General features: G+C 32.4%; 2 protein-coding genes across 2 annotated transcripts; one reads left to right on the plus strand and one right to left on the minus strand.

Moving 5' to 3' along the window:
• Positions 1-581: 581 nt before the first annotated feature.
• LOC115964582 lies at positions 582-2,689 on the plus strand. The gene is made up of 5 exons (XM_031083864.1): positions 582-632; positions 722-1,024; positions 1,742-1,840; positions 1,958-2,147; positions 2,460-2,689. Exons 1-5 carry the CDS (start codon positions 582-584, stop codon positions 2,687-2,689), a joined length of 873 nt encoding a protein of 290 aa, XP_030939724.1.
• A 1,836-nt stretch (positions 2,690-4,525) lies between these two features.
• On the minus strand, positions 4,526-10,683 carry LOC115964583. The gene is made up of 5 exons (XM_031083865.1): positions 10,675-10,683; positions 10,211-10,321; positions 9,621-9,681; positions 4,965-5,238; positions 4,526-4,883 (listed from the first exon to the last, which is right to left on the minus strand). The coding sequence occupies exons 1-5, from the start codon at positions 10,681-10,683 to the stop codon at positions 4,526-4,528; spliced, it is 813 nt and encodes a 270-aa protein (XP_030939725.1).
• Between the last annotated feature and the right edge of the window lie 3,717 nt (positions 10,684-14,400).

The following is a 14,400-nucleotide window of genomic DNA, read 5'->3' on the forward strand; positions in this document are numbered from 1 at the left end:
GAAGTGTTGTGCTACATTTTTTGTTAGAATGATGGATTTATGAAATTGCATGTAGTATTTATGCATAATCATGTTCTATTGTTATAATTCTAAGTATTTTAAGTTTTGATATAAATGTTAGTTTGGGAATTTTCTGTGTGCAGGGAAGTTTACATTTTTTTTTTTTCTAATTTTATGGAGTCACGTAGAGACACGGAGTTACATAGAGACCTACCATATTTCACGAGTATCATGAATGGGGATATAGAAATTGACTTACAATTTTTGGGAACATCTCAAAATACTCCGATGTTAGTTTCTGATTCTCCACCTCCACCTCAACTTCAAGTTGAAAATGCCTCTTCTACAAAAGGAAAAAGGGGCTCTAACTTTAGTGTAGAGGAAGATCAACTCCCAGTGTCAGCATGGCTCAATACTAGTGTTATGCCATAAACAGTAATGAACAAACACTAAATACATTTTGACAAAAAGTTTGGGAATACTTCACACAGTACAATACATCCGGTACCATACGTACTATTATCTCCTTGCTAAGTCGTTGGGAAACGATTAGTGAAAAGACAAATAAGTTTGTCACACGTATGGCTAAAGTTAACGCACATCATCAAAGTGGTATAACCGAAGAAGATAAGGTATAAATTATATTGCAATAGTGTTAATATACCCATTCACTAATAGTTTGAAGATATTAATCATGTTATATTTCTTTTAATTTGTTTAGCTTACCAATGCAAAGGCTTTGTATAAAGAGACGCACAAGAAATCATTTCTTCTTGATCATTGTTGGCTCATGTTAAAGGACCAACCAAAGTTTGCCGATCCTAATGGAGAATCGAGAGCATCCGTGCCTCAAACTCCAGAGTCAACATTTATTGGCAATGGGGATTGTGGGTCTGAACTTGGTGACACTTCCCATTTTGAGAGGCCAATTGGTAGGAAGGCTGAAAAGGCCATCCGAAAGAACAAAGCCACCGAAAAATATGTAGTGGAATATTTGACCAAGAAATTGAAATTTATTGAGGATGTAACTCGATTGGAAGAGGAAAAAATGTTTATTGAGAGGGAAAAACTTGCGATTGAGAAGGAAAGAAGTGAAGAAAAACTTGAAATTGAGAAGGAAAGAATCATGATTAAGAAGAAAAAAATTGATATGGAATATATGTTAGAGGAGGAGAGAATCATGATGAAAGATTCAAGTGGCTTGACTGGAGCACAAAAAGCTTTTTATAAACAACTCCAAGAGGAAATCATGGCAAAACGAAGTTCACGTAATTAATGGGTTTGATTGCATTTTGGATGCAGCTTAGGCTTTTATGTATTTTGTAGTGGCTTATGTAGGCCTTTATGTATTTTGGTAGTAACTTATGTATTTTGTAGTGGCTTATGTCACTTGACTTTAATCTTAAACTAGATGTATGTGTTTGTGTTGTGACTACATTATATGAATTGGTTATATTCATTTTGTAGTGGCTTTTGTCACTTGATTTTAATTTTAAACTAGATGTATGTGTTTGTGTTGTGACTACAATGTATGAATTGGTTATATTCATTTTGTAGTGGCTTGTGTCACTTGACTTTAATCTTAAACTAGATGTATATGTTTGTATTGTGACTACATTGTATGAATTGGTTATATTCATTTTGTTGTGGCTTATGTCACTTGACTTTAATCTTGCATCTATAGTAATAATTGCTTTCCAATTGTCTTGAATCATCCATGAATCGCTCTTTGTTGTGCAAGTTGCTATTTGATGACTCAGATGAGGATGAGATAATCGAAGAACTTGTTATGAAAACATCACAACCTAAACGTCGTCGCTTTATCCGACGTAATCATTTGGTAGGCCATGAGAGGCTTTTTCTTGATTATTTTGCTCCTGCACTAATATATCCACCCGCTTTATTTCGTAGGTGATTTCAGATGAAGCATTCTCTTTTTCTCCGTATTCAATCTAAGGTAGAAGCTCATGACTCTTACTTTGTCCAAAAAAGAAATAGTGCCAACAAACTTGGTTTATCTTCATTACAAAAGATAACTGCTGCACTTAGAATGCTTGCATATGAAGTATTGGGTGATTTGATAGATGAACATGTACGGATTGGAGAAACTATTGCATTAGAAAGTTTGAAAAAAATTTGTTACTGCGGTATTTGATGTTTCCTCTGAAAAATACTTGAGAAAGCCAAACAATGAAGACATTGCTAGACTGTTAGCTCATGGCAAACGTCGAGGTTTCCAAGTATGATAAGTTCAATTGATTGCATGCATTGGAAGTGGAAAAATTGTCCATCTGCATGGACAGGTTAATATTGTGGTCATATTCGTGAGCCTATTATTATTTTAGAGGCAGTAGCATCGTATGATCTTTAGATATGACATGCATTTTTTGGGTTACTTGAGTCAAATAATGATATTAATGTGTTAGAACAGTTTCATGTATTTAATGAATTTGCTGAAGGACGTACTCCTGCAGTACATTACTCAATCAATGGTCATGACTACACAATGGGATATTACCTTGCTGATGGTATATATCCAAAGTGGGCAACATTTGTGAAAGTAATCCCATCTCCTCAAGGACATAAGCGAAAATTATTTGTAGCAGCCCAAGAGGCGTGTAGGAAGGATGTTGAGCGTGCATTTGGAGTGCTTCAAGCACGTTTTGCAATTGTCCGTGGACCTACATGATATTTCCATCTTAAAACACTCCAAAAGATCATGAAAGTCTGCGTAATTCTCCATAACATGATTGTTGAAGATGAGCGGGATGATAATGAAGTGGTAGACTTGGATTATGAACAAATTGATGGTGTGGATAATCCTCCTATGCAAGTGTTACGTGAACAAAGTGATGGATTTATGTCCTACATTGAGAGGTATGGACGCATTAGAGACCGAGAAATTCATTTTCAACTCCAGGAGGACCTCATTGAACATTTATGGCCATTGCAAGGCTAGTCATAGGAACTTCCTTTTTTATATGTTGAGAAGCATGAGTCATAGGAATTTGTGCGAGCGTGTGAGTTTTATTGTAATTTGGTTTGAGTTATGTATGTGAGTAATCTATGGACTACATTGTTCCAGCTATAATATGTATTCTATTTTATATGTTTTCTTATAAAGTTTCTCCATTTCATAGTTCACATTGTTCCAAGATTGCTTTCGGACAATTGAGACAATAATAGGCTATCATAACGATTGAGAAATTTTTTTTAGTCAAAAGATAAATTTGTATATATATAATTTGGGGTTAAACCAAAATATTATTGTTACTCTAGTTTCTTATTTGCTATCATGATGATTGAGAAATTGTTTTAGTAAAAAAAAATAAAAAATGTATAAGTATAATTTGGGGTTAAAAAAATCACGTGTTAACACTAGATGATTATTTGTTATCATGTGGTGGCGGCGGTGGAAGAATTGGTGATGGCGGCGGTGGAAGAGTCGATGGTGGCGGCGGTAGCGATTGCGGTGGCAGTGGGAGAGTCGATAGCGGCGGCGGTAGTGGTAGCGGTAGCGGTTGCGGGTGATTGTGATTGTTGTTTATTGTAGTGGGTATATTATTTTATTGTAGTAGATATATTATTTTATTGTGATGTTTATATTATTTTATTGTGTTGAAAGTTAAAATAGATCTACTGCTGCAACATGTGTGTAGGTAAAATAGATAAAATAACTTTTGGTGGAGCTAAATAGCTAAATTTTTAGCTCCATTGCTGTGAATGCTCCAAGTGCATCTTAAACTAACACTGCTAAAGAGCAAAAAAGTTAGCTTTTTTTTTTTTAGATTCAAAATGAAAAGAGAAGTTAGCTTATTAGCTAATCCAAAACTAATAAGCAAAAACCTAACTTATTAGTTTTATTTTTCGAGCTAATAAATCAAAGATATACACTTGTCAGCCTAAATATTATTGACTAAGTAAGATTTTAGCTTTTATTGAAGATGTTTTGTTGGGAAAAAGAAGTAGTACTGCTATGGGGCCATCTTGCTCTACCTTATAAGAGCATCTCCAACAAGCTCCTTAAAGTCATTTGTGGAGAGCAAACCCACAAAAAACATCCTCCAACGGCCGCTCTACCTCCAATAATTTTTTTAGAGTTGCCACAATAGCTCTCTTGACATAGAGAGCATTGTAGCAATTTCAAATGAATTTTTCTCCTTAAGAGCATCTCTAATAGTCTTTCTAAATTTTTGTACTGTTTGGACAGTGAACTGTTTCTTTTACCTTTTAGCTACCTACTTTTTTTTTAAAAAAAAAAAAAACGGAATATTCATTCATTCATAAAATAAGAGAATCCTGGTATAAAACTTCCATAGCTGGCGGAGGTGAATCCTCCATCCAATACATATCATCAAAGATGTTCCTAGCGTGTTGTGCGAGAACATGTGCTACCCTATTCCCACCTCTCCTTACACAGCAAATGTTGATCCAATGCAGATCAAGAATCAATTGATGAACATCCTCCACCACGCTCCCCAGCAATGACAGGTCAGCCATAGAAGAGGATATAGCTTTCATAACATTAACATTTATCCCCTTCCACAACAAGTTCTGAAAATCCAGCAGCAGTTGCAAACTCCATTGCTTTTCTGCAGGCCAGCATCTCGGCTTCCTCACTACTGCTCAAAGATGGAACTTTGGCAGACATGGCTGCCATCATCTCGCCCTTATCATTTCGAATAATTGCTCCAAACCAAGAACTGTTACTCTTCGAGAAAATGGCCGCATTGAAGTTCAATTTGAAGATAGATTGAAGAGGCGGTTTCCATATATCACTGCTTGATTGCACAAAGGGAGCTGCATTCAACTGATACTCCAAGTATTCTGCAGCCCTCTTATTCAACCAATTTGGATCTTGAAACATTCCCCCATGTGGCATTCTGTGCCATTGATTCTAGATGAACCAAGATTAGACCAAAAATAGTTCCAAATCCTGCAGCGAAAGCTAATTGAGCAAATACTCAATAATCTGGATCATGTCAGATTGTCCATGTGAGCACTTTTGCAGCTTCAATATGCTCCCATCCCACACATCCTGAGCAACATCACAATCCCACAAGACATGTATGACCGATTCTGGAAAGCTAGTGCAGTTCAGGCAAATATTGTCATCAACCACTCGTTGCTTAGTAAGGTTCAGACGTGTTGGCAGAATCTCATGGCATGCTCTCCATCCAAAGACCTTGATCTTGTTAGGAATTCGAAGTTTCCACAAAGCAGCCCATACTTGTTTTCCTACACAGCCACTGGAATTTTCAGTCCAACTTCACTCCTCAAAACTTGTGTAGCTACCCTGTATGCAGATTTTACAGAGAACAGTCAATTCTTATTGTGGAGTCAAATAATTGCATCAGGAACATATCTTCGGCTCAAGTGAATCCTACAAATTGCTTCAGCATCTTCTCTGTGAAACATGGACATGATAAAATCTCATCTCCACCAATGCAAATTCGGATCAATAAGATCTGAAACTAACAAATCCTCTGTTTCTTCATTAGTAAGATAGAAGATTTTGTGTGTTGGATGATTTGGGATCCATCTATCCCACTGAACTCTTATGGAAGAGTCATTTCCAACTCTCCAACAGCAACTAGATTTAAGAATAGGAAGTGTTGCCATTATACTTCTCCAAACAAAGGAGCAATTTGATGACTCAACAGCCTCAAGAATAGGCTGTGGGAAATATCTAGCTTTATAACACTTATATAATAAGGAGTCATCTTCTTGTAACATTCTCCACCCTTGCTTAGCTAGCTAGATTGAATGCTCTCAAGTCTTGAAACCTCATTCCACCCTCTTTCCTTGAAATCGATAATTTATCCCAACTTTTCCAATGGATTTTCCTTTCATTCCCAACTTGTCCCCACCAAAATCTTGCACACATTGCATCTAATTCATCACATAATTTAATTGGAAGTTGAAACACACTCATTGTGTAAGTGGGGATGGATTATGCCACTGCCTTGATGAGAACCTCTTTCCCAGCCCTAGATAGCAGCATGCCTTTCCAACTTTGCAGTTTCTTCCTTACTTTATCCTTTAGATAGGAAAAAGGTAATAATAATAATAATAATAATAACTAGTCACTAACCCGTATGATACACAGGATAGTTAAATAAAAATTAAAAGTACTTATTTTGCTTAAAGGTTTATGACTTAACTTTAAAAAATGTATAACTTGAAAATGAATGAAAATAAGTAATTTTTTGTTCAATATAATGGTTTTGAATTTTTTCTTTCTTTCATATCATTGGTTTCACATAAACACATCCTAAGATGGGCTATTCTATGGTGATGACTTCACATAATACTCAACTGCAATTAAATCTACTATCCACCACCAATCTAATCTACGTTATCTTTATAGTAGATCTACAAATTGCATTCCCATATCCTTAGAGCTTGCCACATCATTATTAATATCTATATATAACATAAAACCAAAATTTTTGACCTTTGAGAGACTTACATTAGAATTAGGATTAAAAACATAATTATAATTTTTTTTAATTAGACCTCACTTTAGGTTTCAAAAAAAAAAGACTCATGTAAAAAAAAAACTTTAGCATTAAGGAAAAAAGAGAGAGAGACTCCTGTTAGGACTCTCTCACTATTTAGTTAAAAAAAAGACCACAAGTTAGAATTTTTTTTTTTAAAAGAATGACTCACTTTAGGTTTCAAAAAAAGAAAAAGAAAAACGAAAGACTCATGCAAAAAAAAAAAAAAAAAAAAAAAAAGGATTAAGGAAAAAAGAGAGAGAGACTCCTTTTAGGACTCTCTCACTATTTAGTTCTAAAAATTAAAAAAAAAAATATATATAATATATATAAATTAAAATGATGATGTGGAAAATTGGTTTTTTTTTTAAAAGGACTCAGTTTAGGTTTCAAAAAAAAAAAAAAGAAGAAGAAGAAGAAGAAAGACTCACCCAAAAAAAAAAAAAAAAAGACTCCTAATAGGACTCTCTTACTAGGACTCTCTTACTATTTAGTTTAAAAAAATTTATAAATTTATAAATTAAAAGGCTGATGTGGAAATTTTTTTTTTTTAAAGGACTCACTTTAGGTTTCAAAAAAAAAGAAAAGAAAGACTCACGTAAAAATAAAAAATAAAAAACTTTAGGATTAAGGAAAAAAGAGAGAGAAACTCCTGATATGAATCTTTCACTATTTAGTTTAAAAAATTAAAATTTTTTATAAATTAAAATGATGATGTGAAAAATTATGAGAGATTCAGAGGTTTCGGTTTATATATATACTAGTCGCTAACCCGTATGATGCACAGGAAAACTATTGGAAAATAATAAAGTATGCATATATTAAAAGACAATTTAAGTTCATGTATGCTTGCAAGGGATACATACCTAAATAGTTCTTATGGTAGAAATAGAAGCCTTATCTTTAAGATAAAGAACCAATGTAATGCTAGTGAGATCCACTATATGGCCAAACTTGTAATCCAAAACAAAGAAATGGCTAAATTTGAGACCAAAAGTTCATATAAAAAAAAAAAAAAAAAAAGTTGAGACAAATCCCAATTCTTTCAAAAGTGATTTAAAATCTACTATTGAGTATATAGAATATTATTGAAGTTGTGATCTCACAACTCATAGTGTCCGTAGCAATAAGCTCTTGATTATTTATTATCTATGAGTTTTATTGTTGAATTTTAATTGTTTAGTACTTGATAATTGATATCCAAACCTCAAGAATAAATAACAAAGAAGTAATTGAAACATACAATAGTCGCTAACCCGTGCTATGCATGGGAACCTACCTATTTGTAAGGTAAATTAAAATAATTTTATAAAATCTTAAATTGATTAAGAAACTATACCATTGCATGATTTGCTTTTGTATGACTTCAATTTGTGTTACAATTTGATGAAGAAGCCATTGCTTGAACTTGCAATGGCTTACAAAAAATTTGTTTGTTAGACAGTTTCAAATACTTCAAAAAAATAACTCAAAAATTTAGATATTAAAACTTTTGAAAGACCAAAAAATATTAAAGAATTAGATGATTCACTGCTTAGAAATTATTGAAACAAAACAAAATATGTATGACTAAATAATGGAGAAATATAAGAGAAAGATGGATTACATTAAAAAGAATAATCCATGACTATAATTATTAAAAGGAATCAAAAGATTCAGAGCCTACACACACACACAACAAAGAAATATAAGAGAAAGATGTGTTACCATCAAAAGAATAATTCAGATGTTAAAACTTTTAAAAGACTAAAAAATATTAAAGAATCATAAGATTTACTTCCTATAAATTTTTGAAACAAAAAAAAAAAAAAATATGATTACACAATAGAGAAATATAAAGGAAAAATTGATTACCTTCAAAAGAATAATACATGGTATAGTCATTGAAATCTGTTAAACATGTTCAAATATTGCAAAAACTAACACAAATTCAGATATTAAAACTTCCAAAATGTCAAAAAAGATATATAATTAAAGAATAAGTTATTGAAACAATTCAAAAGAGAAATATAAGAAAAAGAAAAAAGTATACAAACCCATAAAACAATAAGTTTTAAATTTTAACGGGTCTAAACTTTAAACGATAAAAAATTATAAAATAATTTTTTTAAAACAAAGTAGAGGAGAAGAAAATAAAAGAAAAAGAGCTCATACCTATACTCAGCTTTAAAAAAAAAAAAAATATATATATATATATATATATAGGGGTTTGCACTGCTTTTATAGTGTTCATGATTAATCTTGCAAATTTGGAGATAAATGATCAACTTTTGAGTTTGAATTTAAGTTTGACTCTCTCTCTCTCTCTCTCTCTCTCTCTCTCTCTCTCTCTCTCATGTATTTGTGTATAAAAGAATACACAAATTTGTATGATTCAAGGAAAAGATGTAGATTACAAAGAAAGTATCAAAATATTCTCACAAAACCCAAACTCTAAAGAGCTCTCTCACTAGAAGGAGAAACCTTAATTACATTACAAAACCAATGTTGAGGCACAAAACATGTGTTTGTGTGTGTGTGTATCCGTGGAGCATAATTATGGAATCCAAGTAGGACTTTTTTGATAAGCATCCAATTAGGACTTGGATTGCTTAAGTCGGCAAAAGTATTTTATATGGATTTCTAATATATATATATATAAAACCGAAGTCGTGCGATGCACCGTATAGTTAACAAATGTTAAATATTTTCACTTTATTCAATGTTACAATGAGTTAAAAAAAAAAAAAAAAATCAGAAGATCCAGAGTTAGAAATTAATGAAACAAAACAAAAATATATATATAACCATACAATAGAAATATATAAAAGAAAGATGGGCTACCCTAAAAAGAAAGTTACATGGCTATACTCTATAGTTGTTGAAATCTGCCAAATAGTTTTAGATATTGCAAAAAATAATCCAAAAATTTAAAAGTTAAAACTTTTGAAAGGCCAAAAAATTTAAAGATTCATAAGCAAATCTAAATATCGCCCAAAAGAATGTATTAATTCTCAAAAAGATGCCAACACTAGCAAAAAAAGGACATAAACTTCAATTCGAAAAGGAATTTTAATTGGAAGAAATTTTGAATGATATGGGAGGAAAATATGGAAAAATAAATAAAAGCCATATGCTAACCTCCATGACTATCATAGACACCAAAGAAAGGTGAACTGTCCAAATTTGGATAAGCTACATGCTATAAAAGAAAAGAAAACACAGTAAAATAGCATAATCTATAGAAAATCATTGAGATTATGAGTCCACTCAATAGACCCATTGAAAAGGCGATCCAAAGAAGTCATTGAAAGATACAAAACAGATTTTGGCTGGCAGTGTTTACGAAATAGAAGCAAAACAAACAAAATATAAAAAATTTCAAACTCAAGCACTTAACAATTGATCACAGTTATTTAGAAATTAGAACACCCAAAGTCCTTTTCACATAATCACAAAAATCAATATCTCTGTGAAGAGAGGCCAACCCCATCACCATGAATTTGAAAAAAACTGATTAAAAAGAGAAAATTACAGAGAAATTGATTATCATTGTTGACTTATAAAAAATAATAAATAAATAAATAAATAAAAACATAAAAATTGATGCACGGGAAATTCAGCCACTAATTAGTAATATATAAATCTCTTAAAAGCTAAACCTAAACCTGAACGTAAGGACTAAATGGTTGAGAAACATTGTTTAACTTACCAATTCATAAAATATATACCTTTGAACTGCTCTCCCCAATCAATTTTGTCAACATTCCGTGACCTTGATCCTGCTTTGCAAATGTTCCATAAACCAAATACATCAAGAAAGCAAGAGAAGTCGCATAAAACTGTGAATTTTAACAATGTTTCTCAACCATTTAGTCCTTACGTTCAGGTTTAGGTTTTAAGAGATTTATATATTACTACTTAGTGGCTGAATTTCTCGTGCATTAGTTTTTATGTTTTTTTTTTTTTTAATTTGTTTTTATATTATATTTAAAAAATTGTGCTAACGTGGAAAATTGTGGAAGTTTCAAAAACTTTGGTTTTATATATGTATATATATATATATATATATATAGAGAGAGAGAGAGAGAGATAAGAATGGGTTTTATCTTAAAAAAGAAAAGAAAAGAAAGAGACTAGGGTTGGTTACTTCATGGAAAAAGCAAAGACTGCGAATAAAAGGAAATCTAGTTACTTCCGTCATAGTGGTAAAAAGATGGACAAAGAAAGATATTCCTCTTCAGCGGCTTCCATTTCCATGGGTTGGGATTGAATTTTACAAGTTTATTAAAGTTGTAAACACAAAAGTACCAATACCACCTTTTCTATTACTACTTTTGATTTTTCCTTAGTACTTTTTCATAAATGCTTTTGATTTTTCCTTAGTCCAACTTTTCCACATATTTTTTTTTGGCGAAAATACACTTTTGGTCCTTACATTTTGGCCCAATTCTCATTTCGATCTCAATTTTGATTTTGTTACTATTCTAGTCCCTAAAAATAGAAAATTAATTCTATTTTGGTCTCTGTCATCAACCCACTAATAGAAAACTCTTACGTGGCATACAAAAGCCCAATTGGCACAGAAAATGTTGACATGGCTATTAAAATAATATTTAAAAATACCACATCAACATCACATCAACATCCACTTCAGCATCTTATTTTTAAAAATTAATTTATCAATTTAAAAAAAAAATTAAGAAACACAAAAACAAAATTAAAGACGTAAAAACACATAAATTCAAATCATGTTGAAGAACATGAATAAACGAGAACTTAAACCCATATTACAAGAACACAAACTCAGATCACAAGAACATAGTATTCAAAGATTTTCTTTTCCAACATTTCTTATATCACAAATTCAACTAAATACATAGAATTTCATCCCAAACATATCTTTAAAACTAGTAGATCAAAACCCAACCAAATCAACAACAAAACAACATATCACCGATCAGACCAACAAAATCCAACCTCTATGCTTCCATAAATTCCATCCAAAATCATCAAACCACAAACCACAAATCTCAACAAACCCCAGAGGTAGATCTAAATTTGAAATTGATTTTTAAAAAAATCCAAAAACCCAAATGTTGCTCATCATTTTCTTTGCATTAGGACCCCATGGCTTCCATGATCAAAACCTCAAATATAACCCACGAATGAGGTAGAAATGTGGCTTCCATGATCAAAATCTCAAATATCAAGAGCCCCACAGATGCTGATATGCTCATCGTTGGTCAAGGGAGAAGCCTAAGAGGTAGACCCACAACCCAAATCACCCAATCAATTGCCTATCAATGGCTGGGATCAGGCTTGAGAGAGGAAAAGAGCAAGGGTGAGGTAGAGAGAGGTTTGAGAGCCACTGCTTGAGGCTTCACCGTAAGGACTGACCACCACCTAAACCGATCTGGGTTTCACAACATTACAGCACACCCACCGATCTAGGCTTCACCATAACACAACACCACCAAATCCTTATTCCCATTGTTGCCGAACCGCCGCCACGACAACATGCTCAACTGATCTGAACCCGAAGTCGCTGTTGCGATCTAAATGTTGGATATATTTCAACAATTTACTTTTGTGATTAACCAAAAAGAACAACATACAGATCTAAATATAAGTAATAACATAAAAAGCTTTGATAGCAAAACAATAAATAAATACTGTACATATATATAAAAAGAAATCTGCAAATAATTAACAACTTACAGACCAAATGCATGAAGGATGAATGATTTAGATCAAGTCTTATGTTTGACACAATTTCCTTAAAGCAGATTTCGCCCCTCACATGATCTGTGGTGCTTTGAGACTCACGAACGTTTGCCTCTAGGATAAAATGATCTATAGCACGGAGAAGAAGCACACAAGGTCCATGCTCTGTGAGCTACTATACATCTTTTGCTCTCTCTTTGACTCAAATGAATGCACAAAATTTGTTTTCTTTGGAAAAGTTTTTCTAGAATAGTTAGTTTTCATGATTGAGAGACCACGAATTTATATACATTAGTGAACAAACACACTGTTCAAAGAAAAACTGCTGTGTACAGACTGATTGACTAAAAAAAAAATATTATTATTATTTGGACAAGAGGTCCCAGTCCACATATGCCAAAGCCTAACCCAATTTCCGACCCATGAGCATATAAACTCATATATTATCTCTTTCATTTTCTATGTGGGACTTAGGATTTTCATTACTTTAAATAACATTTTCAAGTGAACAAATTAAACGTCAATTTCTTATTCACTCAATACTATTTTTCCAACATCCCCCACATGAATGGAAATTGATAAAAACACAATGCAAATGTGAATGCGGACACGAAGAGAGTAGAAGAAAATTTACTGTATCGGGAGAGGTGGCTTTTGGCATTGAACCTTTCTTTGTGAAAGACTATCAGATATACTAGCTAATCAATGAACATGATGTTTTTGAATTTTCAGCTGCTTGTGTATACCTAGACAATAGAATTCACACAGCTCCTTTTCAAACATATTTCGTTTCTATAGTTGTGTTCATTTTGGTCCTAAACATATTCTGGTAAATTCATGAAGTGCTTTAGAGAATTCAGCCTTAAAACTCTCATGGAAGCGGCCCACTTCACACTCATATAGATGACTCTTATTAAGAGTATCTTGCTATACCCCACTTGGAATTCCAAGATATAAGAATCATTAAAATTAAAGCTTACCCTAAACATCGCTTACAGGCATCACTATTTCATCATAGGAATTGGTAAGAGATTTTATCTCCATAGTGATAAAAACTAGTCTCCACGATTCAATTATCCATTTGAATCTAGATCTTGGGATCTCCAATCAGTTAGGTTGGGTTGTCATCCCGAAAACTTTTAGGTTATAGGTTTTAACCCAATTCCCCTCGATGAGCAGTTTACTTACTCTCCACTCAAACATTTGATTACGGATCCGTTTTATAATTTGGAACTACTTCCATTAGAGAGCAATTGTCTCGTGGTAATATGTCTCTGACGAATATGTCAAGACCTACCATAATTCTGTGTATTACCAAAATACTTAATTGGTAATTACATATTTAGTAATAAGTAGCATATTTCTCATGTTATTATTTTTTTTTGAGAAGCCTTCTCATGTTATTATTTTGTATCTCAATCAAAAACCTTTTTAAATAAGCCTTCACATGAGTTTTGGTCCTACCGCATTTCTTTTTAAGAAGACACTCCTACCTTTATAGAATTATAAAAAGATATTTGACCTTTCCATAATTTATAGTGTCTTGCATATTTTCTTTGACGCAACTAGTTAGAGAATATAATTTTAACAAATGAACTCTTCCTTTCACACGTGAGAATGTCTTTCCCCACATCTGAAACCCCTTTTTACAAATTATATTCAACTTCATTTTGTGTGAAAAAAACTTTTAAAGCCTCACTTTCGACAAGTACACATGGCTTACTTAGACACGTTAAATGATCTGACAAGTCTAGCATGTCAACTTAGACATCTAGGCCAATTAAGTAATTTTATTTTTTCTTTTCCATCGGTAATGTGCCAACACAACTTTTCCAAAAAACAGTCAAAAAGCAAGGTGCTAAGAATCATACGCACAGTTAAAGAGAAGCTGAAATTAATAATAAACTTTTTTTTTTTTGAGAAAGAAATTAATAATAAACTAATTCTATATTATATAACATTAAAAACATATAGGCCTCCTGAGGTTTTTTTTTTTTTTTTTTTTTTGAGAGGTAAGTTAGTTAAGTTAGAACATGGAAAATCTAGTGTACTAACGGGTCTAATATCACTAACGGTAAAAGGCCTCCTGAGGTATTATATATACTTTTACAATACAAACGTACATAAACTACAAGCTATATATATAAAAGTCACCTCTATATCACACAACTACAGTATCACACCACTACAGTAT

This window comes from Quercus lobata, chromosome 10, assembly GCF_001633185.2.
Source record: "Quercus lobata isolate SW786 chromosome 10, ValleyOak3.0 Primary Assembly, whole genome shotgun sequence".
Lineage (NCBI taxonomy): Eukaryota > Viridiplantae > Streptophyta > Magnoliopsida > Fagales > Fagaceae > Quercus > Quercus lobata.

Coding starts and splice junctions, on each gene's coding strand:
- LOC115964582 (XM_031083864.1), top strand. CDS start 582: ATGGCTAAAGTTAACGCACATCATCAAAGTGGTATAACCGAAGAAGAT. Junction 1,025..1,741: donor AATTGAAATTTATTGAGGAT/GTAACTCGATTG, acceptor TTGTTGTGCAAG/TTGCTATTTGATGACTCAGA. Junction 2,148..2,459: donor GAAAAAAATTTGTTACTGCG/GTATTTGATGTT, acceptor AATTTGCTGAAG/GACGTACTCCTGCAGTACAT.
- LOC115964583 (XM_031083865.1), bottom strand. Junction 5,239..9,620: donor TGTCTATGATAGTCATGGAG/GTTAGCATATGG, acceptor GTGGCTGTGTAG/GAAAACAAGTATGGGCTGCT. Junction 4,884..4,964: donor GACATGATCCAGATTATTGA/GTATTTGCTCAA, acceptor TCAATGGCACAG/AATGCCACATGGGGGAATGT.